We start from the raw sequence: 12,563 nt of genomic DNA on the forward strand, positions 1-12,563 counted from the left end.
CACTCAAAATTGTCTGTAGTTAGATTCAAAGTTTTTCAGTGGTCAGAATGAACAAAGAATTTCAAATACCTACAGCCAGGGGTAAGGAAATGTAATTAAATAATTAACTTATCCACATGGAGATTCAATTGGCTTAAAATTATATTCAACTTTTAGCTCTTCACCAATAGATTTTATTGGAAGCTGGAACAGCAAAGGCCTAAGAAAGTATGGATTAGAATAAAATGCAGAGGCCTAAAGTTCTAGAAAATAGAAGTAAGGTTTTTTAAAAAACTGGGATAAATGTTCAGTGCAATCAATCGTATTATTTTGCTCTGGAATTGGGTGAGGTTTTATGGGGCAGTGGTAAGAGGTGGGCAAAGGGATTCAATCATACCAATGAAGTCTCTAAATGTTCTGAAAGCTCCATGGATAGAAAAGATCACTGGCATCTGTGCAGTTTCTACTCTTGTGTAAGCTAGTTGATAAAGTAATATTAATTAATAAGAATGCAATTTAGTAAAGAGTATGAAAGTACTCTTCTTGTGTATAAGCAAGACTGACATTCACCTTCCCATCTATTTCAGTAGGATTTTGTCACTGATCATAATAGAAGTTGCATCATGCTCTTGGCGTGTGAATTGAAAACTGTTCAACAGTGAAACAGGACAAGTGAGGTGTCAATTAATATCAACACTTTATGAGCACTTTTCCACAGCCAAGTTCAGTTACATGGGAAGTAAGACTTCTCACGAGTAACTATTCTTTACAGTACTAACAAATCCACTGTCCGGGCCTTAGTTTTTAAGACAATTTTTATGTTCAACAGTTTTTTTCAAGTTATCTTGTGCTTGTTTTTCAAATAGTTCATTTGATATATTGCAAAAAATGAAACTCTGACTTATACAAAAAAGAGAAGTGTTCCTCTCTCCTCCTTCTATGGATATTAAGCACTGCACGGGAGAGTTTTACCTACAATTTCAGCATTTCTTAGTAGTTTTCTCTCTAGGAGAGCCCTTCTTTTGTCACAACCTAAAAGATAACCCTGTAGTCATTATACAGGCAAAATTTCCCTGAAATTTACTGGATTTTTTTTCCCAAGAACTACAGAGTTGAGTTCTATGATGCCGTGAGCACTTTGGCTAAGAATTGTCAGGGAAATGATGATACTCTGCAGTTAGATCTGCTTGAGTGGATCACCACAATGAACACTAGACTGGGGAAGTGTCTGTCTTTAAAACACACTCGAAATTCCCAGTTTACCTAGGGGTTGACTGAAATTTCCAAGATCAGTTTCTCTAGTTTTCCTTCAAGTATGTTGGAGTATATGTTCAAGTATACATACATTATGAGCGTCTGTAGAAGTACCCTAGAGATGACAATGGAGCTCATATTTGCTGAAGAAGCTCAAAATGACAGAGAAACAGAGAAATCATAGGTGTCAAGACGGAACGATAAATGCAATTTTGATCTCTCAGCTCATCTGCATTACTCTTATCATTGCAACCTTTTTGTGTTTCCTGTATTTTCTCATTTACAAAGGTACCTATGAAACTGGTTAAAAAGTAGGGTATACTACTGAGATGTGTAAAAATATTCATGAATTGTGATTTTTACAAGATTTTGAGTGATCCATGCTCTTCTGCTTTATCAGGAGATGAGGTACACCATGCCTTTCAAGTAAGCAAAAAATAGCTTGCAAGTGAAGTTAAAAATAGTAGGATTTGTCAGCATTTCTTGAAAATTATTTGTTGCAGAATTTATAAACTAGAAACCATGCAATCTTTCTGATGATACAGACTAGAGAAAATTAAGCTCTTTATTACACATATCCTTTCATCAGCAAGAATGCCTCTTTTCCCACATGTGCAGGTCCCAAGCTGTTCTGCATATTCCCTCACTTAGTCTGTATCATTATCACAGAGATCAGTTTATTGATTTGAATGTCAGGGTACCAGCAAATGGAAGGGGTGGTGTGAGGGAAGACCAGTTCAGCTGACGTTGGCTTTGAGAAAGGGTCAGTAGTCCCACAGTCTCACCATAATGAAAAAGTCTCTGTCACTATTTCTATTGATTAGGTCAAATGTGTATTCTAATATATTTTGCCAGTAGCAAAAGGGGCACAGCCAATAAATTTTATATTGGTTCAACAAGCACAATGGGTGTTGTGGGCTGAAAACATTTTTGTTAAGTCATGAGCGTCAGGCTGATGAAATCCGTAATATTTCTAAGTAGGCTGCAATTGCAGCAAGGCAGAAATAGGAATTCTTATATGATTTACAAAGAAAAAAAAAAAAAGGTTGTTTCTAAAAATGGTGATCTAATATACTTCACGGTCAGTTTACTCCATATTCAGCTATCCTTACAGACATAAAACTCTTCCTTACAACCTAATCTGCATTTCTGCGGGTTACATTTATTAGCTATTGACCTCCAAGGTTACCTTTGGAAAACTGAAATTTGTTAAGCTTTTCTATGCTAAATCAATATGTTGTAGGGATTTTTGCTATAACACCTGTATTTAAAAAGCAGATAAATGTTTGTGGAGTCTTTGAATTTGGGAGCATTTGCCCACTGTAAAGGAATACCTTTCCACAGAGTGATATGAAAGAAATGGTTCCTTTCCATGATTCTAGAGGGTCTTGAAACTTGTCACAAAAATGACACCTGAAAAAAATGAACAAATAATCAAACAACCTCTTACAGTACGTATATTTTTAACTAGAATAACCTGATTACTGTTATAAAAGTTTTCCTGACCTAAAACAAGGGAAGAAGAAAAGTGGAGAGATATCAACTGCAATCTTGAAACCAGACCATCTATAACAATCAGAGGAGGTGTTTCAATCAAAACATTTTTTATTCCAGCAAAGTAACTTTTTTTTTTTTTTCCCCTATTAGAATTTATATGTAAAAATAATCCAACTGGGTGTACGATACAGTATTTCACAAAACATTAAAACATTCTTCAGAATTCTGGAGCAAAGTGCCTTTCAATTCTCAGTAAATTTTTCTGTAATCTCTCATTATTCCTTAGTGTAGAGCTGAAGTGAGTGCTGAGTCATTAATAGTAAACAAAAAGTGTACTGATCTACCTCTGTTGCCTGTGACTTAACTTCAAGGTTTAACACAGACATACCTGAGAAAGAAGTACAAGTTAAGGTATGGGTCCAACTAATTCTCTTACTGGGCTAGTATAAGCAGCTTTTACATATGGTTGGTATAGTCAATTAGCAGAGCATTAACAATTATCGATAGTATTCTTACTAAAACCATATTAATTAGAGCTTAAACACAGCTAATCTGAGACCTATATTGAATTTATATTATTATGTAAGCATAATGCTTCCATATGCAAATAATTTCCATCACTTCATTTTCAAAGAAAATCAAGTTCTAACATCTCAGGTACAAATACAACAATTTTAACAGATACTTGGAAACAACATACATTTTCTTAAAACTCAAGTGTGGCAGTTCACATTACAAATAATAGTAGGATTTCGAGCAACAAAGGACAAAAAGGATTGAATATGTTCTAAATTTATTGGAACGGAAGGATTGGAATTGCTAGCTGTGGAAATCTCTGCAGGAATGTTATGAATTTGTGTTTCTGCTCCTCATTTTGCCTTGTGTTACACTTCAGTTCTGAGGTTCTCCAGTGCAACTGATAACAAATAATGACAACTTGTGTGTTTCTGTGCCCATATTTTTTATTGATCCACAGGAATTCATCAGTTTTGAGACATTCTCTGAAATTACTTAGGAATTCTGTCTAAACACAGATTTTAATTTATTTCAAGTTGCACGGTTTTGTGACTTCCTATCACTTTATTCATCACTTCTGCAGTACAGCCAAAGCTCAATATGTCTGGTATGGCAGGTGCCTGAAGGAACCCCTTAGGCAAATACGTATAATATTTTTAAAGCACAGTTAACCATGAAACTAAACAGTCACAAATTTACAAATTCAAGTTTCAGTACAACACCAGAAAAGCCACGTGTTGAGATGAAACAAAAATGTCACCATTTTACCCTCTGCCACCAACAGCAGCATCACTGTTGTTAGCAGGAAGATTACACTGCTCATCAGCTGATAGGGCCACGGCGGCGTATCATGTTATCTGGTTACACTGCTGAGAATCACTGCCCATCCGTATGCCAGAGGACAAGTTCTTCTCATCAGGACTGGAATGAAGTTGCAGAATGAGGGCCAATGAACTGGGAAATGCTGCTGCCAGGAGCCATATGAATGACTGGGGCTCCTCAGGCTGTGGCTCAATGCAGAGCTGACAGCCTTTACCATTCACGCTCCTCTTGTCCAATAGCTGATTTTTCACTGTCCACTTCTACCTTAGCATTGCTCTAGGAAGTTAATGAAATGAAAAAGTATTTTCATATTCACGGTTGTTTTTTTTTCTTTTTCCTCTTTGGAAATGGTATGCTTTCAAACATGATGGGGCATTTAAGAGCTAGCCATACCTTTCAATATGTAAAAATAACACGCAGCAATATTTTAAACTCACTCTTCCCAATGCATGCGTCGTTATTTTCAGAACGTATACTTTAATTTCACCAACAGAGGTCAGTAAACCACTGAAAGAGAGGTATAAGACTATGGCGAGAACACTCTTGTCAATCTTCCTAACATCCTTCTGACAGATTTATTTATTCTTTTTCAAAGAGGTCTTTTCTGTTGTTGTTTTGTTTTGTTTTTGTTTGTTTCTTCAGTAAATGCAGGCTTAGTTAACTGAGAAGAAAATAATAAAAAAAAGGAAGTCAGTGTATGTTTACGCGTTCGTGCAAGAGAATGAGTTTTACTAAGGAGATGAATTATACAAAACGCTGTATTGTTAAAGACCTTTCAGCACTGGAGTATTTCTGAAGCACGTTATGAAGCAGTGGCATGCTTACAGGCACAGGTGTGATCGCAGCTAAATCAATTTGTCAGGGCTGAAGCAGGCTGCGATTTAAGCAGTGTTTTGAATGAGCTGCAGAATTCTGCCTTTCAGGCTTTGTGCTGTGGAAAACCAACCAGTACGCAGAGAGTATGAAGAGGAGGATCCCAGGGAAGAAGTGTTTAATGATATTAAAATAACAACAGATAGCAGCACGGGAGGAACCAGGAGCTGTCACAGACCTGCTCATTTTGACAGTAACGCTCAGCTAATGGAACTATATTAGCACATCATTTTCCAACTTTCAGCTGTAATGAAAAGCTATTTTTACAAATCATTACTTTCGGTGTAAGGTGTTTCATCCACGTGTCTTCCATTAGCATTCAGGGGAGTTTCACAATGAACGCTGCCTGTGCAATACTGAAAGCACACCTTTTATGTGAGCTAATCCCAGAGGGGAGTCAGCACCAGCGCCCGTGTCCTTTTGACCTTTCTCCTTTTAACACATTTTGCCTCAGTAGCAAAAGGTGAAAACTTAGTTTTTATGTTGCAAAACAGAACTCTTCAGTGGCATTTCTCTACGAGGACAAGGAAAGTAAAACAGACTCCTGTGGAAACTTTAAAGCGCCCAGTTCAGCGATCAGCAACAGCTTGACAGATGTATTTTTAGAACTGCTTTCCTGGTAGCCCTTTGAAGCTCGCCCACACTACCACAGCTCTCAACAGCTGTGCGCATGTGAAGCCACTGGAGTGGAAGATGTTAATTATCATCAGCTCCTGGAATTTCTCCAGGGACTACTTGTGGTTGGAAACACGCCTCCCTGAAGAGCTGTGCCAGGCGCTGGGATCATCCCTCCTCGGGTTTATCTGAGTCCCTCCTCTTAGGGGAAAGGTAATCAATTACCACTCCCCATCTTCACTTTTAAGCACTGCGCTTCTTAGGACCCGACGGCGTGACTGTCCTCAGCAAGAACTGCAAAACCTTTCATCCACATCTCTCTGATTCCAACAAAGGTGTATGTGACCTCCTCAGGGACTGGGTTTAACATACATAGAGATTTCAATTAAAAACTCAAAAGAAGTCAAAAATTAAAAATATTAAAAAAATGACATAGAAGGATGGACACAACTGCCTTCTTTGATGTTTTGTTTTCTCACTGACAATTTAACCCTCTAAGGCCAAGAGAAAGCCATCTCCTCTCCCTCTATGTCATCAGAAAACTGCACATGAAAATGGTCCTTCCCCCTTTTGCTGTACCCCCTGCTATTCAGTGGCATTTTGAGTCTGAGCTAGTTAGCATCAGTAGCTTGGTATGATGTCAGTAAGTGAGATATTCCCCACAGAGAACCAAAATAATAGTAGATGAGCTGGCAGAAAGATCCCCTGAAAGGGAAATAACACAAACCCAATAGATTTTAAGCTTTGTCCATTACTATTAATACTACAAAGCACTCCTAATAACAGAACGTATCCTTAAGCATACCTTGTAGATCCCACCATAGTAGTTAATGCCCATAATCATCTCCACCCCCCATAGGAAGACTAAGTTAGGTCAGTCCTCTCTGTCTGCACAGAAACCAGGATGCACACCAAGCTGCAGGACACGACTCCCAGTGAAGGAAGATGAATGCTGAGAGCATTTTTCTCCTCTTTGTTGTGAATACCAATTTTCACCTTCACCAGCACTTCACAAAGTGACACAGCAGACACTTGTGATAACGAGGAGCTGAAGGAAAACAGGCACCCCGCTCTGAGCATGCTGGTTGGCCTTTTCCTGTAAGCGCACAGGAAATTCCCTTCCACCCCCAGGAGGAAGGGGTAAGAGGGAGGAAGGAAATGAAATGTAATGGAAAGTAAACATGTCAACTATGAAAACAGTCACCATGAGCAAGTACAGAAACACTTCTTTGTTGTGTTTAAGGACAATGAGTACAGTGGTATTTCAGTTATTCAGTGTTTACAGAGTTGAAAAAATACATTATCACAGGCCCTCCCCCTTCATGTAGGTCATTAGTACTGCCACATCATACACCTATCGCAGTTCAACATCAAATCAGGTAATCAAGAAGTAGATACAGCCAAGATGCACGATTGCTTAATCCTTCCACAATGGACATTAGTGGATAGCATAGGCCTAATAACTTGGATTGGTTGGATGTTGTTGGCATTTACAAGAGAAGTTCTTAACAGCACTCTAGCTCCCCAGCTGGATTCAAGAGCAATGGTGAAGATAAAACGGACTACACACACACACAAACAGAACTGTTATATACAAAAAAAGTTTAATTGAAATACCTGTATAAAAAATATGATCTCCATACATTTCACACTGTTGAACAGAAGAAAAAAATCCAAATCCAAGCTGCATAAATGCAACCAGATCACAGAAACACAGCTATTAAAATAAATTAAGGTTTATGACTCTGCCACTCTACCTTCCAGAGCCAATGCACGGAGACTGTACAATGTCAATAATTTAAAACCCTTCCAAACAGCATTACTTTACATTTCTGGTACAATACCAGACAAAAGGCATACTGACTAACTTTAAAAAGTCATTCTATTTCCCTTAAATTAGACTTTGTACAACAATTTTCCATCTTCCAACAAAAGCTGATAAGGTCAGAAATATTTTTTGTCTTTTTTTTTTTTAAACAAAAGTTGACAGGAATGCAGAAAAAAAGTGCCATGGGCAAATCACTAGACTTCCCATGGGGAGGAGGAAGGGAAAGCACAGTGTTGAATAACTAACCAAATAAATTAACCAAATAAATAGCCACAGCTGAAACCTGTGGGAGGTCTTCTAAACTTCAAACAATAAATAACTGTATAGTACATGGGAAAACCGAGTTTACATAAACACATTATACAGGTATGGAAAAAAAAGTAAAGTCCTTGAATATTGCATTGATTGTGCATTCAACATGCCCATACATACTCTTAAGACTCGCAGGGTGACAAAAGGCCGGGGAGAGTTGAGAAAGGGGCTTCTCATGCCCAGTGGTAGAGATGATAAAAGGAAACATGAATAAATGTTTCCAATAAAAAAAGCTGATATACCTGTTTGTATTTCTGTGCAGGCTATAGGAAATATTTTGAGCAGCAGAGGTGGGTTGGATTTGGAAAGGGGCGGGGGGCAGGAGTGAAATGTCTGTGTTCAAGTATTCCATCACCAGTGGATGGGACTACTTCATTCAATCACCGAACATGTTCTCCAATGCATTATAGGAGCTGCTTCCCCCAGCACTGAGTCTGAAGGCAGCAAATTCCTATGATGAACTGGATCTTCTTTGGACATACACAGCTCAAAAAAGAAAGTCCCACTGAAGCAGCTTTCAAAAAGGCACTCAAAAGCAAATAAAATCTAGTCCAGGCTCTATGAGAGCAAAAAAGTTTACCATGTATTCAAGAGGTCACTGCTTTCTTAATAAGGTCAGTCTTTGACTAAGTACTGGCCTGCAACTCCTAAACATCAGCGTTTCCAAAGGAAATCTCTCATTCCAAAGCAGAAACCAGCAAAAGGGGAAAATAAAATCAAGTCCCTCAGACAAAGATTCAACTACAGAATAATGAATGCATTTTTCTAGCCCCTCCTACGTATTGGCAGCAGCACTGTGGTCTTTCTGCTTGTAGCTCCCCTCCCAGTGCGAGGTCCTTAGCCATTCACAGACTCTCATTACTTGAACTTGTGCTCGATACATCAGTATCAAGGGTCCGTAGCCTTATGTCACAGTCCTCAGACTTCACTACTTCTGATTTGTGCATCCATTGATGGTCAAAAATTTGCTCAAGTGTTGGTCTGTCTGAAGGCCTCAGTGAAAGGCACCATTTGATCAGCTGTTGACATTCTGAAAAAAAAAAAGTAATGTTAGACTAGAAAAGAAGTAATCTTAAAAGCAAAAGAAAACAAAACTCAGGTGTACAAATATTATTTAAAAATTAAGAAAATAAGGAAACCCACACCCCCTCCTTTGGCCCTCTTCCCCCCCCCCCCCCCCCCCCCCCCCCCAAACGACAACAAACCACACAAGCAAGGCAACCCTCCCAACTCACTCCTTACACAACTCACCAGGTGAAATTCTTCTCCTGAAATACAATCGTCCCCGCAAGATCTCCTCATCCTGCTCGAAAGGGATGTCCCCACAAACCATGTCATAAAGGAGGACTCCCAGAGACCATACTGTCGCTGACCTCCCATGGTATCTATGGTATCTGATCCACTCTGGAGGACTGTATACTCTCGTTCCTAAAAGAACAACCAGAAATATTCGAGGATTAGAGTGCTTTCCCCTTACTCAAGGGCATCTCGCAGAGCTAAATTAGGTTTGTAAATGCAGCATTATGGGAGTATTTAAAAAAGAAAAGTCAAAAGCAGTGATTTTGTCTGGCCCCAGCCCAGCAGTGGTGTAACTCCAGGTCAGTGCCGGGTGACACCGCGGCCTGGCAGCACTGCTGGTTGCAGGGAAGGAGCCGCCGTCAGCTGGCTGTTGACGAAGGCAGCTCCCTTTCACTGACCACGTGGCGTCTGCAGCATCACACCAAAAATAGACACAAAAGGACAAAGGGGGCTGGCGGGGAGGAGGCGGGCAGGCAGCAAGGAGGTGAAGCTCAGGTCCGCCTTATTACACGGGGCTAAGCCGCTTTATCCAATTCCAGCGGGCAGTAAACAAAACAAGGCCGCTCACCCTCTTTAAAAAAAAAAAAAATTTTTTTTTTTTTTTAAAGGCCCCGTGCAGCGCTGCGGCAGCCGCCGCCCCCGGAGCGCTCCGTGGATACCAAACAACAGCGCTGCGGTGATGCGGGGTCACGTGGCGCGGGGTCGGGTTTCACAACAAACAGATGCGGAGTGCGGTGGCCGAGGATGGATTGGGGGGGAAAGCCGGGGGGGGGGGGGGGGAGCGCAGCCCCCGCTGGCATCGGTCAGGGGAACGCGCCCTGCTTTGGGGCGCGGAGCCCGGAGCTGTGCGTTTAGGGGATGCGCAGCAATCCCCCGCTCCGCAATGCGGGATTTCCAGGACACCACGAAGGGGAAAAGGGGGGGGAGAAGCTAGAAGCAGCTCCGCACAGAAAAACAGCGCATAGCGCATCCACCCCGGGAACATCCGACACTGCGAAGGCTCCTTGTAAACAGATCGCCCTCTAGGAAAAAAAACGCGTTTTTTTTTTTTTTTTTTTCCAAGGCAGGGAAATAGAAACTGCTGCGTCACCGCCCGGAATCGCTCCTTTCCTACGCAACCGAACACCCTGAGCCGCGTCGGGTCCAAAGGTTTCCGTTACCGATGGCCCCGATAGGAGGGAGCGCAGCGGGCGGGGTGGAGCACGCACGTACCGTCGAAATCGGTGTAGACCGTGTCCTTGAGGAGGGCCCCCGAGCCGAAGTCGATGAGCTTCAGCTCGCCCGTGCGCAGGTCCACCAGCAGGTTCTCGTCCTTGATGTCGCGGTGCACCACGCCGCAGCCGTAGCAGTGCCGCACGGCCTCCAGCACCTGCCGGAAGAACCCGCGCGCCGTGTCCTCGTCCAGCGCGCCCTTCTCCGTGATGAAGTCGAAGAGGTCTTTCACCAGCTCGGGCCGCTCCATGACGATGAGGAAGCCGTCGGGCCGCTCGTACCAGTCCAGCAGCTTGATGACGCCGCGGAAGCCGGAGCCCACCTTCTTCAGCAGGACGATCTCCAGGGGCACCATGACACCGCCCTGCGTGCGCGCGGAGCCGCGGTCAGCGCCATGCCGCAGTCCGAGGGGCGGGCGCGGCGCTGCGGCGGCGACACCCGGCATCCCCCAACCCCCCCCCCAGCCCGTGTCCCCCCATCCCCGAGACCCACCACCCCCCCCATCCCCCCGCCCCACCAACACGTATACACACACAAAGGCCCCCGCGGACTTACGATCGTGCCCCACTCGGTCACCCGCTCCTTCACCACATGCTTCACGGCGACCTGCGCGGTGCGGGAAAAGAGAGGCGCCGTCAGCGGGCACGGGCACGGCCGCAGCCCCGCAGCCCCGCACCGCCCCGCAGCCCGCACCCCGCGCTCACCGGCAGCCCGTCGGCCGTCCTGCTGCCCGCGTACACCGTGCCGAAGCCGCCGCTGCCCAGCACCGAGCCCACCTGGTACACTTTGTCGAAAGGCTCTTTCTCCACTTTCACTGGGGGAGAAACACAGCGTTAGTGGCGGCTCCAACAGAAATAACGATAAAAAGAACCATGGGAAAAAAAAAAATCCCAGAAGGGCGCTACGTCCGTGCGGCACAGGGCGCTTGGCTTTTTTTTTCCCCCAAAAGCCGTCTTCTCCGGTTATATAAAAGCGCAGCGCAGGTCCCAGCGCTCCGTACCTGGCGGCAGGATCTTGACGGGCAGGTGGTCCATGCTGGCGGGGCTGCAGATGTGCGCCAGCGAGCCGAACTTAGAGAGCAGCATCTTGCGGCGGGGGTCCTCCCGACTCCTGCTCGTATCTCCGGGATCCCGGCGGCTCCGAGCCCTCTTCCTCGCTCCGCCGAGCCGCTCAGAGCCGGGCGGCGCCGGGGCCGCGCGTTCTGCCCGCCCCTGGGCAACGCCGCAGTGGAGCCGTGGCGGGCGCAGGAGCCGCGCCGCCGCCGTGCCTGCCCGCGCGCTTCTGAGCCGGCGGCGCCGCGGAGCCGCCTCTTAACTCCCAATATTTTGGTGCGGGCAGAGCGCGCCGAGCGCGGCGAGGATATCCCTCCGCGGGGGAGGGGGAAACACCTCTCCCCGCCACCGCCCAGCCGGCCCCCTCCCCTCCGCACCGGGGCGCCCGCGGTGCGGCGGCCGCGGCTGCAGCGCTTCGTCCCGCCCCGCAGAGCGGGCGGGCGGGAGGAGGGCGGGGGCCGGGGACTACTTGTTTGTAGTAACCGACGCGCAGCGTTACAGCGTCTGACGCTCTCCGCGCGCATAAGCTGCCAAAAAAAAAAAAAGAAAAAGAAAAAAAAAGCGGGCGGGGGGGGGGATGGAGATTCTCCCTATTTGCGTTAACATTTCCGGACGGCCAATCAGGGGGCGCCTTTTCAAAGGGCTCCCGGCACGGCCAATGAGGAGGGGCGTTATCTGCATGCGGCGGGCGGGGCGGGAATGCCGCGGCGCGCCGGGAGCGGCTCCGCCCCGGGCTGCGGGAAGGGGCGCTCGCGGCCTCGGCGCCGCGGTGGGGCCGCGCGGGGGCGGGGTGCCGCCTGAACGGGGGCATACGGGGCCATGCAGCCATCTCCCCCACCTCCCTCCAGCGGCGTGGCGTGGCGTGGCTCTTCACGGAGCCGGGTGGGCCAGTGTGGAGCGTTCGCGCCTTGCCTGCCCTTCTCGGCGCTTTCCCGCTCCCTGCTTTCAGTCACGCTCCCCGGTGCGGGGCCTCTGAGGGCTTCCCGGCCTCCCCGCCCAGGCGCCGGCCGGGCGCTGGCAGGGAGCGGCTCCGGGCGCACCGCCCGCCCCGGCAGGGGGCGCTGCCTCAGCAGGAATGGTGGCGGTGGGCCGGCGGCCTCCAGGCGGCTGCGCGGTGTCCTCCGGTGCCTCCGGGCTCCTCTGAGGGCCCTTTTTGGTGTGCCTGGGGGGTTTCGCCCCCGTGCCCGAAGCCGTGCCTTTAGCGGTTGCTTCCGGCGCGGCCTCCAGCAGCCGTGTGGGGAGACTGCACAGCTCAGGAGGAACGCTCGCATGGGTCAGGGGGATGCTGCACGGTTTGGGTCCAG

General features: G+C 46.2%; 1 protein-coding gene across 1 annotated transcript; it reads right to left on the reverse strand.

Annotated features, from left to right (window-relative positions):
- Positions 1 to 7,141: 7,141 nt before the first annotated feature.
- PIM3 (pim-3 oncogene) lies at positions 7,142 to 11,490 on the reverse strand. Its single transcript, XM_003640342.6, has 6 exons — positions 11,208 to 11,490; positions 10,912 to 11,021; positions 10,763 to 10,813; positions 10,208 to 10,571; positions 8,948 to 9,124; positions 7,142 to 8,726 (listed from the first exon to the last, which is right to left on the reverse strand). Exons 1-6 carry the CDS (start codon positions 11,290 to 11,292, stop codon positions 8,542 to 8,544), a joined length of 972 nt encoding a protein of 323 aa, XP_003640390.1. The 5' UTR covers positions 11,293 to 11,490; the 3' UTR covers positions 7,142 to 8,541.
- Between the last annotated feature and the right edge of the window lie 1,073 nt (positions 11,491 to 12,563).

This window comes from Gallus gallus, chromosome 1 (assembly GCF_016699485.2).
Source record: "Gallus gallus isolate bGalGal1 chromosome 1, bGalGal1.mat.broiler.GRCg7b, whole genome shotgun sequence".
In the NCBI taxonomy this organism is placed as follows: domain Eukaryota; kingdom Metazoa; phylum Chordata; class Aves; order Galliformes; family Phasianidae; genus Gallus; species Gallus gallus.

Bases quoted from the DNA above. Each gene is read 5' to 3' on its own strand.
- PIM3 (XM_003640342.6), bottom strand. From the start codon at position 11,292: ATGCTGCTCTCTAAGTTCGGCTCGCTGGCGCACATCTGCAGCCCCGCC. The intron at 11,022-11,207 runs GTACGGAGCGCT...TTTCTCCCCCAG, and splicing joins CGTCAAGATCCTGCCGCCAG to TGAAAGTGGAGAAAGAGCCT. The intron at 8,727-8,947 runs GTGAGTTGTGTA...TTTTTTTTTCAG, and splicing joins CAGGAGAAGAATTTCACCTG to AATGTCAACAGCTGATCAAA.